The following is a 20,558-nucleotide window of genomic DNA, read 5'->3' as shown; positions in this document are numbered from 1 at the left end:
TGCAGAACATTTTCATCCGTGCCATTTTTTTTTTCGTTAATTTCGTTAACTTCATAAAAACTTACTGTTAGGCTGCTGCCGCACAGGGCCGGCTCTCCAAAACACTCGGGTCCACATCCAGCGCCTCCATTACAAGTGGCAACGAGGAGTGGGGTTAAGCGTGGCAGTAATGGTCCTTCAGAGCACAAGTTGCGACTTGCCCTTGTCTTGTAGTGAATTTCAGCTATGCTGTTGGGTTGTGGCTCTTCTTGAGGTGGAAGATCCCCCGCGACACGTGCTGCGAAGAGGTACACGGCTATTTTGCATATTTTCAGGAAACGAAACAAACTGCCATGTACCTGAAATGAAGGAGTGAAACTGTGAAGGATCTATAAAATAATTTCCTTCACTGTAGGCTCACATGTTTTTCCTGAGGAATTTAAGCCTATTAATATAAGTACAGTAAATAAGATTATTGTACATTCGAATGTCACTCCTACCTACATCATAGACATTTCCTGTAATTAGACTAAAACTACACATTGAACAAAAAGGCAATAGCAGTCATGCTTGTTTAAAACTTGCCAAACACAGACATTTTTATTGTTTGGTGTTGTAATAACACCTTTAGAAAGTTTTATCTTCCGTGCTATCATTTTTTCTCAGTACAAGAAACAATAGTTCCTTTGTCTCCGTCTCTGATTTCTAAGACAGCTTAGCCTTTGTGTCTTACTGCATTATGCCTCTCTTAACTGGCACTTGCACCAGTCCTGCTGAGATTTACAACTATATCCTTTATATATGTTTGTCCTTCAGAGGTGAACAGGACTTAAATGCTTAAAGTTAAGGACGTGAGGCACTGGGAAGACTGAGTCTGCAGTCTTTAAATTTAGAAGCTTGATCTTCTTTCACTTTCACTGGTACAGAAACAGCAGCAGAATTAGGCCAAACTTATGAGAACCGCATCTTTTGTGTGACCTTACTACTCCTGTCACATGATAATTTGCTTTTTATTGTAAAGAAGATAGGTTTCAATTAAAGCAAAGTTGTAAATTTCTACTGAAGACCACAATCAAGTATTACTTTTTAATTGTAAACACTGAAAACTTTAACAGTAAACACATGCTTCACTCTTGCACTGAAAATTGTGTGAAACTTGCAAAACCAACTACAGTTCACCACACATGTACAATATATGTATTACTCATCAGTTAAAAAATGACCTAAATTCTAATACCAGCTGACACACACATGTACGACCTTGGCCAAATCCCTTAATCACTGCATGTCTGTTTCCTCATTTATAAAAAAAATAAATACAAATAAAAAATCCAACAACCCACAAGATAGTAATGCTGGAGTCAGAAAGGTCTTAACATTTATGGAACACTGAGTTGCTTAGGCATGTTACTATATTAAGTCTTAAATAATACTACAAAAGAAAATTCCTTATTATGACTACACTTGAGCAGACCACATATAAATGACTGAGGATACTTTCGTGAAATGGTAACTAGGTCACAGAGGGTCAACATATATTGACCTTTGTAGAGCAAGACGGTGGCTAATGACCAGCATTTTTGCTGTGAACTTACCTGAAAATTAAAAATTCATCAAAAAGACTGTCAGTACAATTACTGTCATAATATTATATTATGAACACATGAACCACAGAGAAGTATGTCATGGAAGGGTAGTGAGGATTGGGAACTGGAGAGTTTCAGATGCAGAAAGCTCCTGAGAAATGTGACAGAGCTCAGCTCACGCTTTGACAGATACTCTGCAAGAAGACATAGTGGCTGTTCTCAAAAGGTTTTGATTCCATGTGAAAAGAAGTCATGTTTGGCTAGGATTTGCTCCAACATTCTCAGGAGAGATTTTTTTTTTTTCCTCCACATACTTAAAGCTTGAAGAAAAATAACATTTATTACTACTTTTTTGGCTGGTGTTGTCTACATAGATTTAGCTGATGGCAGAAGGAAAAGTAAAGTAAGAAATAAAGTTGACGTAATGGTGTGATAGTAAGGATTGTAAACTTCAGTTAGAGTTAGAACTGATTGGTCTTTTGTTATAGAAAATACAAAATCCTTGCCAAAATCAAACTGAAGTACACCTACAATTTAAACAAAACAAGATATCTTGGGTTCCTTTACATATTTTTAATTGATATGGAAGCTAGGACCTAGTGTTATTTCTGGTTCTGTTAGCCTTACTGCCCAACTGTGTGCATATGCCAAGTTGATGGTTCCAAAAATATCGCTCTTCTGGAGTAAATAGATCAGAGTGTGACATAAACAGACCCTGAACACCTCCACAAATTTAATTGAGTAGTTTATGCTAAAGGCCAGCTTTGTGCCCTGCCAAACAAAACAGTTAGGTTATTCACAGATTATTTATCCTTTTGCTTTAAGTTTTTTTTTCCTCAGCCACCCACACAATGATGTAGTAGGAAACACTGAAAGGTCCTACTCCTCCAGAAATAAAATGTGATTTCCATACACACTTTATGTTCTTGACAAATGTTATACTTTTAAAGAAAAAGTTAATAAATGTTGACTACACATTTCAAAGCACCGAGTTCAGATGTTACAAAGGACAGAAACTTCTTTGTTGTGTCAAGCAAGGTTTAGTTTTACATAATTTTGTTATTTAAACTTCACTTCTTAATCATGTTGTGAAAAAGATTGTTCCCAAGATTATTTGCCTCCCTCCCCCCCATGAGTAAAATGCAATTGGCGATGGCTTTTTGTTTTAATCTTGCTATATTGCCATGTTCTCAGCCACTTCGCTGTTGCACAAGTCCAGCGAGCACAAACACAGTGTCAGCATCTTGACTTTCCAAACCTCAGTGCCAACTTCTGAAAGCATGGCAATCACAGAACAATTATCTGCCAGCTGTAGAGCGCGGTGTGTTTACTTTGTGCAGTCTTATGCAATCTGCTGCAACGAGCACCATGTGAGAGGTTGCCTGGTTGGTCGTTCAAGTGTTGCAATTACACATGTTGATGTGGTGAGCATATTACTAATGTTGACGTGATAAATGTATGAGTGACATGCGGGTGTTTATGGAGGCACCCAGCTGAGTCATTGCTCGTTTTGTTAGACTCTTCCTCAGTAAAGCTTCGACTTCCTGGAAGGTTTCTTATCCTCAGAACCAAGGGAACAAATATGTGTACGTACAGAAGAACGTGGCTTTCAAAAAGTTGCAGATATTCCAGTATTACCTTTTCTTTCTTTATGAAATAGTAGTTCAAAAACATATAAATTATAGTGCTGTTTCCTAAATTAACTCACCTATATGGATTTTTTGTTGCTTTGTCTGTTTTTTTTTTCTATAGATTCACTTTTTTGGTGTTCAAGTTTAGGGAGTAAGAAGTGGATAATCTTTATATCACTTTTTTATATCACCTTTTGCCTCAGTTTACCCTCAGCTATATTACTTATGTGGACATACAATAGGAAGGAACCCCTTATCACAGCCTGCCTCACTCATGTCCCTCATACCTCTGATTGCCAAAGGGAAAGTGAGGCAGAAATTAGACATTGGTTATCTATCATAGGCGGTAACTGTACCCAGTCCACCAGTAACATACGCAATGGCCATTAGTCTAAATCCAAGACAAGTGCAAGGGAAGCTCAGCACCTCAGATCAGAGTATTTCTCAAGGTTCCTAGTGGCACACACCAGGTTATAACATTCTCTGATTCTCTGATTATCACATTCTGTGATTATATCATTTCTATGACTCATGATTCTGTGATTCGGAACCAGAAAACTGAGAGTTGAGTTTTGTTTCTCCTAGTTTTACTCCCCTGCTGTGTGAGTAAAACATACAAGTAATCCCAACCAAGAATTTGATGTGGCTCCCAAAGTACAAATGAAGTATTATAAATCAATTTCAATGTTCTTTGCTGATGAGGCGATGTACAATAAGAATAAGGTATTTTAATCATCAAACAAATGTTTCATATCTGTGGATTAATAGCCCGTGGTTACTTACAGTTGTATTGGAAAGTGTAATTTTTACTGACTTAAAAGCTTATTAATGCCTTTTACTGTTCTTGTAATGAAATGATGCCCTATTCACCACCACTGTAAAATGTCTTAGCACGCAAAAAGGAAAAAAAAAATCTGAAACTTCTAAAACCTGAATTACTGGATTAGTTGCTAACTGGTAAGTGCTACATTCTTCATTCAGACTGGGAAAAATTAACTCAATATTATGTTGGAACATGTCAATGTTCAATGTTAGCACTGGCCTATGGCACTTGAGACAGAATGAAAAAAAAAAATTACTGCTTACTAATGAAATACTAAAACTTGCTTGCCCTATTGGTGGGCCCTAGGGAAAAATGAGAAAGTTCTGTAGGTTGGTAATGGTGTATTCTTTTGGAAAGATAATCTGTGTACTCTAAGTTCAATTAAACTTTGGACTGTTTGGTTTATAGGAAAGCTGCCATTCATGCAACTTGAATTCTTGTCAGAAGTGATGAAATGACCTTATTCAGAATTGTGTTAGAAAGATTAAACAAGGGGGGTGGGAACTGGGTGGTCCTTAAGGGTCCCTTGCAACCCAAACTGTTCTATGGTTTTATGAACTTTGACAGGGCCAGGTTTTCTTCTTTGCCAGCTGTGAGTGAATGCAGCAAATGATGCTGGGGGTCTCTCTCCTATTTTCTTTACTTTGGACTTCCTTTGCTGGTCTCTCATTTTTTCTGAACTTCCTTAATGCAAAGATTTTTAAAAAGAGAGAAAGAAACAAACAACAACAACAAACAAACTCAGAGACCTGAAATTCATTCTATTATGTGGAATGGCAAACTAGAATATAAGGAAAAGGATTAAAAAACACAACCCTTCTCAAGACATAAATAATAATAATAACAATAATAATAATAATATGTTCCTGTATAGAGAAAAAAAAAAAAAAAAAAAAAAAGAAAAAAAAAAAGAAGGAGCATATTTTGAATGAGAAAGCTTTTACATCTCAGGTGTGTTTATACCAGGTCTGTATTGGCTTAAACAGCACGTGCAGCAGAAGGAAAAAGTGGACATACTGCAGTGAAGACTCAAAGATGTTTCCCATTCTAACTACGTTTCAAACTGTGACCTGAGCCAATTAAAGAGAACATTTTTGGTCTGATAGTAGAGAGCTTTGTGGCGGAGCTGCAGGTCTGTAGGAAAATTCATACATAAGCAGTCATAAGAGAAAATTAGTGTTGATATCAAATTATTCTCCTAAGAGCTTTCACTTACTTATCTAGCACAACTTAAGCATAATGAAGATGGAAAGTATACTTACTTGTTAAGACATATAATGCATGGTTACTGATCTACCGCTTACAAGTTTCATCACCCATGTTTTACCTCCTTAGGAATTCAAAGACCCACATGATGAGTGAGTGAGTCGCACACGGTAAATGATTCATACCCATTTTTCTTTTTGTACCCTACCTTTTGGCAACCAATTGACTCACACCAGAAAGATGGGATTTCAGTGAGCAGGACACAAAGTTATTCCAGCTACTGCACAGAATTTTGCATTTCAGTTCTTGTGTACTCAGCACCAATACCCCAAAAAGGAAGCTAGATATAAAGTGGTTCTGATCCGATGTCTGCCCCAAGTTTCTGTGACTAAGCTTTTTCTGTCAGTGTCCTTTTTTCACTAATTCTTAGCTATTTATGGTCAGACACCAGCATTGTTTCATTAGGCAAGCATTTTGTGCATGCTTTTACTGTTGTTTCTATGTAATTAATTATATTTTTATTCTGTAAAACATTAGCTCATTGGGATCTTGTCGTTCATATAAATTTCTCTGTAAACACTGATCTCAGTGGACACAGGTAACTTATTAAAATGACTGTATATTGTGTGTCTGAGCCTGCATCAAAGCAAGAATGTACTCTACCCAGCTTCTACACAGAGTGCCAGCCTTAAAAGCAGCAGGCCAAATTATTTTGTAAAGAAATGCTGTTCTACTGAAGTCAGTAAGACCTTCCCAGTTTGACCCAGCCCACAATTTAGCTCAAAGACTAGCACCTATTAAAAAAGTTTAGCTGAACCTAGTTTCCAGAAATATCAAGTTTTTAAAAAGATTCTTATCTGGCTTGATGTTTTAAGATGAAACTCTCTGGAGCACTTAAACTCAACATTTTGGTTCTAGCCTATCTCCAACAAAAGATTTGTTCACCAGAGGTTGTGTTATATGATAGCTCTTTAATCAAGAATATGGCTTTTCATCAATCATTTGAGGAACAGCAAATTACAAATTTAAAGAGTACAAAGAGTTGACAGTAATTTTGTAGAATTTCTGCTTGTATTTCAAGAAGAAAAACATTTAGATTGCCCCTTGCAATCTAGTCTTAGGGAGCATGAAGCAGAGTTATTCTGACAGAGAAATGTTACCTGCTTACAAGGTGTCTTCATACTGTGTCTCGTTTATGATGTCAGCGGTTACTGTTGTTAGAAGCATTTGTCTACCTCATTTTTGCACTAGTTTTTCATGTATGTAATTACAGCTGCTTGACTACAATGACTGGTCTATGTCCTAGTCCCGGTTCTGACCCTGATGGCAGAAGGAATAGCCTGGAGCTGCTCAGTCTTATGCTACTGATTCCTGGGTATTTGCTAGTGGAGAATCAGTGTCACTGGTGGAAATGTTTAATATCATAATGATCAATAGGCCTCAACTAAGATTTAAGCCTTCCTGCACATGTGCGACAAAAGAAGTTTCCACCCCAGATAGAAAATTTAGTGAAAGGATACAAAAGGGATCATGGGGCATTATTGTCCATACTGATAAGCCATTCAGTAGTTTAATTCTGAAGTCCCAAACCCCGACTTCTACATGTTAGTGGTCTCCCGACTACATTGAACTAACTCTTCACCTTGTGCAAAGGAAGCCAAGAGGAAACAAGAAGCTAATCTGCATCTGCATTCCATACAGAGCATGGATGGATGTAAGCCAGCCTGCATCTCCCAGCCCAGGCATGATTCACCAAGACAATGAGGATATACCCAGAGGGAAAGATTCAGTCCCTGCACTGGGAAGAAGGGGAGCACAGCTAGGAAGGAGCTAGCCTTTCCAGCTTTACACCAAGTCAGAGCTTCTTTCCCTATTGGGAAACATAGATAAAAAATCAAAGCCAGATTCCAATCCAGTCTCACAGGCAGGGCTGGTGCCTCTGCTTAGTAAGGTTGCTCAACGTTTAATATTATTAGTAATTCTATGGGAAAGCAATAAGCAATGTTCTGAAAAAAGACCTGATTACTGGACATGGAAGTGATATACAAATATACTTGCAGGTTATCTCAAGCAGGTAGACTCAGAAAGCAGCCTTAAGACAGATATTTAGAGGTAAATTGCACCTTCCATCACAGTGTAGTATCCCACTGATATGTGAAATTCAAGAATAATTCTGTAGGTGTTTGTACATGTAACTGTGGGCAGAAGTTAGCCCATAAGCACATTTGAAAGTCAGAGTTTTCTTCTCATGGTGATAGGCGAGGAAGATGAGACTTCTGTATTCAGAGTCAGGCAATTCATGTATACTTCAGCAAGAACTATGCTGTAGCAACAGGATATCCTGTTTTAAATAATAAAGATAATGACAGACTTCAAGATTGTAGCCCCATCTTCTTTTCGTCTTCATCTCAATTAACAATGACAGTAAGAAACAGGATCCTGGAACTGAACCCTCCTCAAACATTTAGAATTTTCAAGCATCAAAACATCCATAACTGTAAAGTGATACCCAACGTTCTCTATCCTTTAAGCAGGATGTCTGACTCTTTACTATCTTCTTCCAGTAGTACTCCATACCTATCATGCGATTATTTGCTCTAACACAGCAGTTTTAAACACCTTGAATGCCTGCTTCAGTTATGCAACAAAATATGGAAAACAGTTTGTACACTTATCAACTACAATCTGCAAATGACACTTGACCACTTTTGGGGACATTCCAAAACCAGAGGATTGGAAAATGCTGGCACTGTTACAACACATCCTACATGCAGGATGTCTCAAAGTAGTTCATTAGGACTGTACAGTGAAGTACATTGCATGTTTATCTTCAAAATATTGGACATCCTAGGTTAGTATGTGGTTGTTAACTCCTGAAATGCCTGAATTCTATATAAGGTGGTGCTGACTCTGCTAATTTGGAGTTGGTTAATTCCCCACCCCCTTCTATAGCAGATTTAACAGCTTTCTTCCACGAGCAGAAGCCAAAGCAGCGCTCTTATGTGCTGACACTTCCTCTTAGCTCAGTGATGCCTGCCGTGTTACTCTATTATAGTATGGTCAAATCACAAGTGGGAACTGAAAGCAAACCTATTAATTAATAGTAAAAGCAGTTCTGTCTATACAAGTTGTTATTTATAAAAAATAAAAAAATAAAAATAGAATGGCAGACTATAAAATCATGAAAACTTTGGACCCAACACTGATATATCTTGGACTACTGACTGTGAAATATGTAGCTTTGTGTTGAACAAGTGGGCATTGAGGATTTTCTTTATCTGATGGCCTTAAAGACAGTTATAGGTAATACTGGCAAATGGGATTAAATGTTTGGACAAATTGTATTGGTAGAAATTATGTAAATCAAAACGATACTTTTAGTATTGTTCCACAGTGGTGTTACTGGGTTTCCTTTCAGGCAATCTCTGTTGGTAGACCTATTTGGCACAGTCACTCTTAAGAGCAATCCTGACTGATAAAACATATTTTCTCCCAGGCCCTTCTACCTCAGATGTGGAGCATTTCTGGGATTGTAGCAACACCTACTGCACCACACCCTTGAAAGAGCTTTGCAAATACCCCACACCAAGAAATCCAACTCTCTTTTTGGAGTAGAGTTTCCACAGAAGTTTAAAAGATTTTTTTAAGTAAACACATCTGCAATGCCTTAAGGAGTTCTCCAAAGTGATAAACTATATGGAGAAAATAATTCCTTGGATTTTCCATCCTTGAAACAAACCTTTCCCTCATCATCCTTCAAATGACAGACACATCCTACACGTAAACTTCTTTCGTTAAGATCGGGCAGAACTGATAGGAAGAAGGCAGGACCATCAAAGTACTTCCTCTGTCTCAAAGGCACACTTAAGTACAAGTTTCATCTGCCACCAAACCCACGGGCTTCTGCTCCCTCTCGTCTAGGGGCAGGATAATCACTCAGTTATTCCATACAGTACCTGCAGGCCTGGGAGTAGCAGTGCAGGCTGTATTTACCTGATAGGTTGTTGCAAATGCGTCTCCAAAAATCTAAACCACTTCAATACCGATGATATAACATTTCTGGAAATTATCCCCCTCTGCTATTTCTTTCAGGAACTCTGCATGTCTAAATCCAATCTGCTGTACGTTCAACATTTGCCTTTGCAGTCTGTCCAATCTTCTTTCCTCCCTTCCTCCCTTTTTCATTCCAAACTAGTGTTTACATGCAAAGTAACTTGAAGTTCCAGAAAATTCCCATATTTTAATTTAAGGTTTAGCTACCAAAACGTTTGAATTTCATTTAAATCATGCTGAAGTGTTCCTCAGGCTGTCATTTTCAGCTTTCAAGACCACTAGATCAAAATGCTCTTTGTAGGATAATCTAATGCTCTGCCTCATGGCAAAGTTCAGATCAGCCCCTTTCAGCTTGGAAACCAAGCAATATCAGTGACTAATCTGGTACAACAAATACCTGAGAAAATGTTTAAAATATGAGTTATTATAACTTCCATTTCATGAAAGTATCTCATCTTCTGCACATCAGTCTTTTTGATTCTATTTGGAACATGAAATGGAGTAGAGTGATTTTAGACCTGAAGCAACCCAGGAAAAAATGCTCTTAGTGTGCACTTAGTGTGCGTGAGCACTTCACGTATCAGTATATAGTGATATATTATATTAGTGATATATTATATATTATATAGTATATATTATATCAGAAATGTGGCAATTGAGTGTCATGTGTAGCACCTTAATACAATTTATTTTACCAGCGTTTCCTTTTACAAAAGAGACACCCACCTGAAATAGCTGCCATCACTCACTGAGTGACTGGTGAGAACAGATCCAGCTGTGACTTTACTTAGAGAGAAAGCCAGATAAAGTCACAAAGCATCAGAGTGCCCTTCTGTACAGTAGGTATGTCCTCTGCTTTCTTTTCACGTTCTCCTTTCATTGCTGATTTTGTGGGCTGTACATGTAATAGGTTTTTGTACCTGGCTAATTTTGCAGTATTGTTCCTTGTTTTACTGCTTCTATTATTTCCCTGTTTTACAAGTAATCTTATCAAATTGCTATTAGTTTTTTGGAAATTATGTTTTTGTTCTCAGAATACTTATTTACCATTCTAGTGGTCTGGTCAGTGGGAGTCAACATCACTGAATCTTAGCTCAGCTAACAGAATAATCTTGGATTTATAAATAAGAAAACAAACGTAAAAGCTCAGCCATTCTACTCTGGAAAGGTTTTGTTATCAGGGTCAATTTGCTGATGTTGGTGTGACTATCAATGAATCCAGAGGCTTTGATTTCTAGAGAGCATTTGCTACTAAGCAACTGGAGCACTTCTTAACCAGATAACTTGTGCAACAACTATTTTCTTTGCATTACAACAGTCCCTATGGCCTTGATATATTTCTATAAGAAGTGATACAGCTGTCACTTTCCCAATAATTTAGACCCTTTCAGATGGAGGGGAAGCATGCAAGAGCACAGCAATGCTCAGTCTTCACAAAATGTGTTTTCTTACACCTCTGTGATTTGTTTCTATTTCCTCTCTCTCCCAAAAAAGGGGAACATGCACATTTATTTGTGCTTTTGAAAATCAGTTCCCCTCTTAGGCCCTAGTTTGTGCAGACTGTGTTATCAGCAGCTTAAATTTCTTCAGAACAGGGGAGTAAGAAGAAGCTATAATTAAAGACTAAAGGTATTTACCCTCTCTTCCCTGCCCTGAAGGAACTGAGCTGCTGCCAGCAATTAGACAGCTGGCAGTTCCCCAGGGATTACAGTAAGCAGGAACTAGTAAGTGCACTCAGTTCTCATCTACCTGCCCTAGAAAAGCTTATTTGCCACTGAACAATGACAAGCACTTCACAACACTCTTTGAATTCTTTCTAGTCTTTTAAAACCATCTGAAAAGGCCTTAATTTTTCAAAGAATTTCTTAGGCTAAAGTCCTCATTTAAGAAGAGTGGCAAAAATTTTGCAACATGCAACTCCTCCATAAGTAATTTCAAAACCTTTTAATGAAAACATCAAGTGTGTGTGCATGGATGTTGTAACCAATACTCAAAACAGAAGACAATGAAAACTAGAGTTAGCGTCTGCTGTTGCAGTTGATTAGTTACATGCTTTTCAAACTTGTCTTCATACTTCGCATACTATTATATATTTATATATATACATATATATATATATTTTTTTTTTTTGTGGAACAGGCACTGCTTTCCAATGAAGTTTCTGTCATTGCTCTGGTGGTTGTCATGGTTTGCTTTGAGACCAGAAAGAATATGATTGATTTGAGTCTGCTTTGCATATTTGGTTAACAAGTATAGATCCCTGGTATTACATGCAAGTAACTTTACATTACTTCTTACAATAAAGTAACTGACTTACATCATCCTGTGCTGCACATTATGAAGTATTCTGTTTTGATTTTCGTGGCTGGTTGGAAGTCTCTTTGTTTCCTGATTATGAATAATGGACACTACAAAACAGAATAAACAGAGCTAATAAATCAGAAAATTATGGGAATGTTACAAATCTGAGTAGGTTCACATGTAAAATATTTATAGGATTCCAGTCAACTATTAAGCTATGAAAGAGCCGAGACTAGTAAGCATTGAGATTCTGGGATTTAGTCTGGTTCATCACATCACACACTCTGGTGAGCGCTCTCATCAGTAATGTGAGTCACCAGAAAAAAAAAAAAAAAAAAAAGAACAGGTGAAGTCATACAATCATATTAGTGTGAGAGCACAAATATCTTTGTGGCAACTTAAACAAACCTGGGGGGTAAACTAGCTCTTGCCATAAAGAATCCCCTAGCCTAGCCCTAAGAATGCTCTCCTGTTCTGGCATAGTGGGTGAAACTAGGATACGTGGGACTGATTGTCAGAATGCAAGTGAATGCCCGTGTGACAGTCATTGCTGAGAATTTAAGTAAGTGTCTTTTTCTAAGAATTGGCAGGAGAGTTTCTGACATACTGCTGCATTGGCAATTGGGTGACGTGACAGTTTATCTTGCATAAGCCATTTTGAAGGAATGAATCTACTAGGCAACTGATTCAACTACAATTTCTTCTTTCTCTCACTATACATGCCATAGTAGCATGTATTGTTATCTTTTGTTCTGATCCCCGCTTTCTTCCTCTGTCCTATCCTTTAGCATTCATTTGATTTGAAAAATAGTCCCTCAACAACATTGTTGCTTCCTCTGCAGCCTTTGTAGTTGCTCCTTCCCTGCTGCTTTTCCCAATGGCCTGCTTCGTCTTCACAGAAATCTCTCTTGCCTCACTTGTCCGGAGCATGTTGCACTCCAGCACTTGTACTGAGCAGAAGTCGCTCTGCAAACCACAGCTGGGTGTTGGCTAACTGAAGGTAAGGAACATCGCCAAAGAAGATCTGAATTTTATGTGGTTCTGGGATACTAGCATGAACAAAAAACTTTCTGAAATGCTTACTTGTTTGCTCAGTTCTTGCACTTATTATAAGTACATTAGATACAGAAAAGGTAAACAAGATTCACTTGTTTGGGGGCATTATTTGTAGTTTAGGTACAGCTTTACAAACCTAGAGTCAGAGAGAATCCCCTACAGCTGATACACAGTCCCTTACAGTTGACATACTCATTATCTCCTGAAGGAGAAAAACATGGCACCAGAAACCATTCTTCAAGTTAATGTCTGGAACAAGCCAGTGAACAATACGGTTTTGAAACCTGACCATTGGCTGTGAAGTTCACTCAGCCAAGCCATCCTACAGCCTAGGAAACCCCTTCCCAAAGGCAGCAGCAGGCACTTTAAGAGCTGGTGTGTCTCCTCTCACTTATGGATCAAAGACTTTCTGGCCAACTTATAGAATGGAAAAAATTCTCACATAAGTACACAAAGGTGGTCTGTTATACACAGAAGTGTTGTAGCCATACCGTTCATTTCACTCTTGACAAACAAGTTCCTGTTTCCTTTTCAGTTTTCTGCTCTCAGATTAGTCTTCCCTGCCTGCTTCAAAAGTCGCTCTGCTCTATAGTCAGCAAATCCAACATCATTTCCACTTCTGTTTTGGGTAGCAAAGCTTCAGGAGTTGTTACAAATTACTGTTTATCCTAAATCATTTCAGTTCGTGGTTTGGCATGTTGTTGGAAATGCACAAAACTGAGCAGGACCCTGAGTGGATAAGTGTGCATGCAGCAACAGGTTTAAACTACTGCTCTGAAGGGCAGAAAGGAGAGACAGAGCCATACCTGCATTATGGCAAAGATAGCTTTGTGAGTAGGTTCATAAAGAAACCTACCAGAAAGGTAGGCAATTACCCACCTGGGTAAAAGGGTATTCACTCAGCTTGCCCAGGTTCAGTTGCCTTCAGATGCAGAGGATGACTTTGGTAGTTCATACCAAGCTTACTGATTATCTTTCTTCTTTGCACCTACAGGGTGCATGCATGGCCTTTATGCCATGGCTCCAGATTTACGTGGGAAAATCAGGACTGCAAATCTTTGAAGCCCTGAGGGTCTGTATGTATCTATACCTACTGTATGTTTTAGAGGGAGCCTAAAACTAAAGATTACTTGCGGCTCAAACCAAAAATTACACATTCTTGAGTTTCTTTCCAATCAGCTTGAAAGTTCTTGTTTTACAAAAATGAAGTGTTCCCAGATTTGTTGGCCTCGGAGTGGAACTAGGAGGAATATGGAATGAACAGCCAGTGTACCCTCCCTCCAACCATGATCATGTCATTTGACTCCCCGACAATTAAACACTTCACCACTTGACAAGTCACATCTGGCTTTTCTGCAGACCAACACAGGCTTAAACTAAGCCAACTGAGTGAGTTTTTTTCCATGTTCCTCTAGTTGCATTCAAGGAAAACATAAATGTTAAACAATAGCATTGTTTAGCCAGTTATACATCAGGCAGAGCTGTTCACAGTAACAGAACCAAAATAGATACAGCTTGAGCAAGATGGCCATTTTAAAATCATGGCTGCAGTGGTAAACAAAGTAGATAAGCACATTTGTTTGCTGCTGCAAGGAAGTAGCAAGCTGTAACTAGATCATATTTTGTCTCAGATTCAATGTGAAAAAAAAAAACATTTACTTGCATTTTTGCTATTACTTCTCTTCATCTTCCAGTGCCATCCTTGCTCACTTGATAAATATACTTGATGATGAAGTATCATAAAAGAAAGCCTGACTTCTCCTACAGGATTTTTTTTTATTTTTTATTTCTCTAACTGCATTTCAGGTAAATTTGGTGGCAAAAGCTTCAGCTCATTATCCTTGTGTCTTTGTTTCCTGTAAAACATGAGTACAGCTGTTACAATATTTTTTCCTTGGTGTTTACAACAAACCTTACATGAGAGAAGACTAAGAGCATTTGCCTTCATAATGATAGGAAGTATTTTTAAACTACACAATATTTCTATTTTTAGGTATTAGACAAAATTGTTTCCAGAATCTCTGAGGCCTGTACTGCCACAGAAAACATGTCTCATACAAAACCTTTTTTATTTTTTAAAAAAAATTCAGAATACTGAGAACTGAGTAAAAATATGTATAAAAATATCATAATCAAAATATTATCAAGAGAAAGCTATAACATAAGAAATATTTCCCAAATGTAGCAACTGGGCATCTCAGCAAGTACATTGCATTTCATTGGCAGTGAGATAATTTACATGAATTTTAATACTTGAATATTAACATTGGTTTGAAAAAATCCAGTTTTAGGCTAGACAATTCATTAAATGTGCCAGCTTAAAATAGGATTTTTTTGTAATCTTTTCCATTACTAAATTTAACTTTTTACCAAGTTTCAGAAATACACTCTTCTCATCTGCAAACTTCTTTAAGTATATAAACAATGGGCTTTTCTGTTATAAGTGGACAAATCAGCACATATAATAATATGCATATGGAGAGCATGCTCTGCTGTCTGGTAGTCATCATCTCAAGTTGTTTTTTCATGTGAGTGCTGCCACTCGCTAAGCAGCTAGAGTGCAGGCACAGAGGAAGGAGATCGGATGCCACATCGTGCTCTCTACACTGATTCAGTGTACTTCAGATACACTGATTCAGTACTTCAGATCACTAGGACTATAGCAGTGGGAATAAGACCATTGAGCAAAGTTCACGTTCAGCTACAGCACAAGTGAATTTGAGTTAATCTACCACAGATTACTTAAGGGGAGGGGGTTGGAAGTCTGCTTTTGTTTTGGACTGTTCCTCAGAAAAAATCTTTAGGCCTCCTTTTGCTATATTTAGATTTCACTTCCCCTTTCATTGTTACATGCAATAAACCATTTATTCTCCAGAGAATGTCTCAGGGAAAAAAAAAAATTACAACTGTACATCAAAAACCAAAAGAACCACCACAAAACATTTTGGAGTGACCGGTAGCACAGCACTGGCATTTTTAGGGTCTCCTTGCACAGACAACATAATGCATCTTTTTACTTCAATTCTATATAATTCACTTTCAGTGTTAAATGTCTAAAACATGTAAGGGACAGATCAAGCGTGTAAAAGCTGGTCAGACATGCTTTTTATGTGTGGCTATACGCCACTGTCATTAAGCAGCTTGAGCAGTATACATGCAAATGAACTGGGTGTTACATACTTGAGCTAATTGGAGTGCTGTGTGAAATGCCATCTTCTCTCAGCACCATCCTGAGCTGCTGCAGAGGTGTGTACAAGTCTCAGTTAAAATACAGTTTAGCTTGATTTTACTGGCTGTTTTTAAGCATGAGCGGTTACAACCCAAGAACAATTTCCTTATGGCCTAATTTTAAGAGCAACTTTATCAGGCAAAACGTCAGATAAGGCACATGGGTTACCTGTGCAAAAAGCAGTTTCTAGCAATCCCTACAGCATCAGGGCATTTGTGCAGTAGCCAAGCAGCACTGCTTTCAGGACGTAAGGGTGTGACTCTTCCTTGGTCCTTTGACACCACGGTGCAGAGAAATAGGAAATTTGTCTACCTTGCTGTATGTTGTTTTATTTAAAAACTGAACAAACAGTGTTGATGTTCTAAGGATTTTTTCCCTTCCTCACTTGCCTTGCTTGGAGTATTATTGGCCAAATTTTCCAATGAAAGAAAATATAGGAAGTTCATTAGTAAATCGAAAAGGCATTGACTGATTTCAATCGCTATTGGTTAGGAAAATATGTAGTTTTAGGAGAAAGTTTCTGACTTACCATATACTGATAAAATAACTACATTTCAGGAAGCTGAAAAAAAGGTTTATACCTATCAGTGAGCTTAGGGATGAAGCTTGAGAGGACAGTGTCATCACAGTGACCCTTCACATGTAATGCCTGCCACTGCTATGTTTTCAACTTCACTTCACTCAACTTTAAATTGAAATGCCATAGATCTCCTGATCCCTGCTAAGTAGTATTACTACTGATAAATTGGCAAACTACCCTAAGTCACTCCACACCGAGTGGACCAACTTGCATTGTTACTGTTGTACCAGTTCTGGAAAAATAATTTCATTTGGAAATTCTGCTCATTAACTGACTTTTATTAACAAGAAATGATTATGCTTCCTGTGCATTTGGTAATCCAATTTTATGGTGATGCATGTATCACTTCACTGATGCTCCTCTCAGCCTGAAGGTGACTGCTGCCCTGGGGAACATACCAGATCAGAGTCCGGGCAGTTCTCATCTAAACAAGGCCATTAGAAGTGTTGCCTATTCAGCTGCAACATCACAGACATGTATCAAACTGAAAACAACCACATCCCAACTGGGCCAAACTTGTGGATGCTTTTGGCTAATTCTGTTTTGTTGCAGTGAACAGGAAGTTGTCTGCAAGTAATTACTGCATAGCACATATATTGTATTCTATGATGTACCCCTATTTATATATATTCTTAACATTGGACATAAGCAGGAACTTTTGTTTCACAAAAACATTTGAACAATGTTTTAAACAATGTTTAAAACAATGAGTAAAAACATACAAAGTAAACATGCATGCTGGCCACATGCTTCATTGCACAGAAAATTTACTGGAAGTTTACTGGTGCTTACAGAACTATGGCAAGGAAAACAATCAGCAAGGAGGCATGGGGCACACAAAGCTGTACTGGTACAAGTTAGATTTTGTTTTATGGCTAAACATATGCTTGGCTCTTTATTTATGGCTAAACGTATGAGCTTGAATGCCAAGCAATGCCTAAAAAAGAAGAGTAAAAAGTAGAATTACAAGCCAAAACTATTCTTGCTTATTTTTTCAGGAAAAAAAAAAATTCAAGTTCCTTGTAAATAGACAAGACCGCATCAAAGATATCTAATATAAAAATATTTTGTATTTTGGGTAATTGAAACAAGATTCTTCTATGATCCATTTATAGAATCTTAAATGAGTAGATTTATTCATGTGAACATGCAACTTGTTTTAAACGCACATAATAAAGCACAACTCAGGGCAGATGTATTTTTACTGTCTATGTGGATAAATTATCTGGATGGATGAAGCTCATGCATATATCCTAATTTACAGAAGATGTTAGGAATTAGCAACGGTTCTCTCCACTCAATCTTGTTTTATTTTTTCTGCATTTCGAACACAGATATGTTGAACCTGGAACTTTTCCACACATGGCCACAAGACTTGACCAAGAAACATCAAAGCACATAGTTATGGTGCTTTTCAGTCTAAGTTCGATATCAGCTACTGTCATGAGGTACCTTAAAAATTCAGGACTAAGCTCTTCTGAACTTTCATCAATGGCCTTCTAACAGCTTTGCTTGGTGCTCTTGCAACTTGACTTTATTTCTTAAAAGCAAATAAGATTTCATCAGATTACATTAACAATATAAAAAAAATAGTAAAAAAGAAAGAGATGACTGCTGTTTTTACATATTACTCAAATAAAAAAAATAACCACATATTCCTCTTGTAGCAGCTAATTTTCCCAGCAATGCATTTGGCCACTTTGTTAGTAAACAGGACACTAGAGTCATTTAAAAGTTTCAAGTCTTCAAGTTTAATCAGAACCTATGATTTTCCAGAAGTGGCCTAGGAACAGAAGAATCAAACAAACAAATGTACTCAGTCAGCTTTGAAAGGAAAAATAGGAAGATCAAGAACTGACTGAAGAAATCAAGATCAGTAACTGCCAAATTTAACATTACTCCCTTGTGGCACATCCAGCAATAACTGCAGATTTGACTGCAGTGAAGGAGCGGAACAAAATGTCTGGCTCTCCAGGGAAAGATGGAAGGTATCTAAACCATCTTCTCATAGTTCATACATCTCAGCATTTGACACAAAACTGGTATGTACATATATATAAAGTGTATCTCCCTGATCCTACTTATTTACCGTTGTACTATGCAGAATAGAAGACGACCTGCCATGTCAAGTCATAGACCTTGGTGCATCTGGCTCGGACATTTCTCACTAGTTTCCTCGCAGCAGCATACAAACATTTCTTTCTGTTACTGAAGTCCTTTGAGTTCCTCTGCTACTGGGTGAAATAAGTAAGACAAATCTTAAGTGAAGAAAATTAGCTTTATTTATGTAAATTAGAAAAATGAATTGTTAGAACTTTGGTCAAATGGTTAATTATGTACAATTTACAATTATATTTATATACAAAACTTTTAATAAAATACAGTACATCACGCTTTTCCTGAGTCACAGTGTGTTTCTCAGTTCTCTCTTTTTTTTTCTTAAAGTAATTAGAATCTAGAAGGAAACACTATCCTCAGTTTGAGTGTTTGGTTTAGACAATACTGGTATTAAGAAAAGTCAATACTATATATAGAAAATACCTTATAGCCATTGCAATTTTAATAGTTATTTTTCTATATTAAAATATGTTCCTTAATAAAAATGTTAATTAAATATTCCTTATTGTGAGTTTGTTGTACTTTATTTGACACAAGACAAGCTGACTTCAGATACGCCCATCCCTCAGTGCAGAGATATATAGACTTAGGTGAGTTGCATGTGGGTAACTGATCATCTAAAGATCAGGAGACAGACATCCAGATAGAACAGATGTCTGAATTGAGGCACAGTGTATTAAATTTGCTGTCCTATTATGGACAAGATATGTAAGCTTCAGTTGCCTGGCTAGCATAATACAAAATTAACACAAGTATACATCCTGAAAAGTGAGACTATGTCAAGCAGCAAGGCACCAAGCCTGCAAATACTTACATACATATGCGTAACAGTCCCACTATGTAAAGCACTATTGAGCCCTCAGTGAAGAAGCACTGTAAAGCTGTATTTAACAGCATTTGTTAAATCTTGGCCAGCTCAACAAGTTATTAGGATTAAAGCTTTCAGTATTACCTTTACTGAGTTGAGTTTTTTGAGATCAACAATAATTTATTGTAAGGCCTACAAGGATATTTAATCTGTTTACTTAATGCAGTATGTTAAATTAGTAATTAAGATGGATTACCACCTGCAAGTAAATTTATATCCCAGCTAAATCCAAAAAACAATTAGGGTGACTTATTTTCGACAAACATTGACTTAAAACAAAGTTAATTTTACTTTATGGCTAAGTGTGGGCTGCTCCTAAATATACCTATGGTGAAGTTTACTATACTTTTTTAATATAGGCATGTGCATTTCTGATATTTTAGTCCAAAATAATCAAAAAATACAAATTAAATGACCTCTGATTGATCTATTCATAGCGCTTGGAGATGTTTAAGAAGTCTGTTTAACAGGAAGTTATCTAGAGATTTGTTCTCTCTTAAAAACTTGCTATAATTTTTCAATGCAAACCAAATGATGTGATCAACTCACAGACCTCCTCTGAAAGAAATTAAAGGGGATATTTTTTGCTGTTAATATCAAAGTGCAAATATTAGACTTTAAAGAAAATTGGTCTTTAGCTGAATGCTTGAACTTTTCCCAGGATTTTTTGCATGTTTAGCAGTCTTCACTTTGATGCTTTCTTGATTGCCTTTTACAGCAGATTCAAGCCTCGCTTTCATAGTTGGAGAAGACGACATTAATTTTTTAAAAACTGAAGAGTACTGTGGACCGATCTGCATCAGATTTTGCAAGGCAAACTCATGTAGATTTTTTGTTGCATTTGTAGCAGAACCCAGGGCATTTTCATCCAAAAGAAATGAAATAAGAATGGGAAGAAGGCAGGCCACCAAATGAGCACCTATAAACACAGAAAACAGTACTTACACATACACTTTTTATAAACAGCTTAACATTTTAGTTAAAAGAATTTCTCATGATTCAAGTCAACATCTAACACAACTCATAAAACAGCAAGCGTTATTTAAACCATACAGAAAAACAAACCATCATTGTAACAATTTTGGTGGCAATTATTGTTCAGGACCAGTTCTACAGTCATCATTTTGT

General features: G+C 37.2%; 2 protein-coding genes and 1 long non-coding RNA gene across 14 annotated transcripts in view; 1 reads left to right on the top strand and 2 right to left on the bottom strand.

Annotated features, from left to right (window-relative positions):
* HECTD1 (HECT domain E3 ubiquitin protein ligase 1) overlaps positions 1 to 289 on the bottom strand; it is a 63,290-nt gene extending 63,001 nt beyond the window's left edge. Inside the window, exon 1 of the mRNA XM_084521188.1 lies at positions 66 to 289. The gene's annotated coding sequence lies outside the window, so the exon portion shown is untranslated. The remainder of the gene's footprint in view (positions 1 to 65) is intronic.
* Positions 213 to 19,810, top strand: LOC311437658. The gene is made up of 3 exons (XR_014693611.1): positions 213 to 287; positions 12,422 to 12,579; positions 17,779 to 19,810. It is a non-coding gene; the product is annotated as an uncharacterized lncRNA (long non-coding RNA).
* The window catches only part of HEATR5A (HEAT repeat containing 5A), a 62,733-nt gene continuing 60,878 nt past the window's right edge, over positions 18,704 to 20,558 (bottom strand). For all 12 annotated transcript variants that reach the window (XM_084521196.1, XM_084521203.1, XM_084521202.1 and 9 more), the window contains one exon: positions 18,704 to 20,349. In XM_084521196.1, coding sequence (XP_084377322.1) covers positions 20,048 to 20,349 — 302 coding nt within the window. In that variant the 3' untranslated portion in view covers positions 18,704 to 20,047. The remainder of the gene's footprint in view (positions 20,350 to 20,558) is intronic.

This window comes from Aythya ferina, assembly GCF_964211825.1.
Source record: "Aythya ferina genome assembly, chromosome: 5".
Lineage (NCBI taxonomy): Eukaryota > Metazoa > Chordata > Aves > Anseriformes > Anatidae > Aythya > Aythya ferina.
Note: the sequence above shows the minus strand (reverse complement) of the source record. Positions and strands in the feature narration are given on the sequence as shown.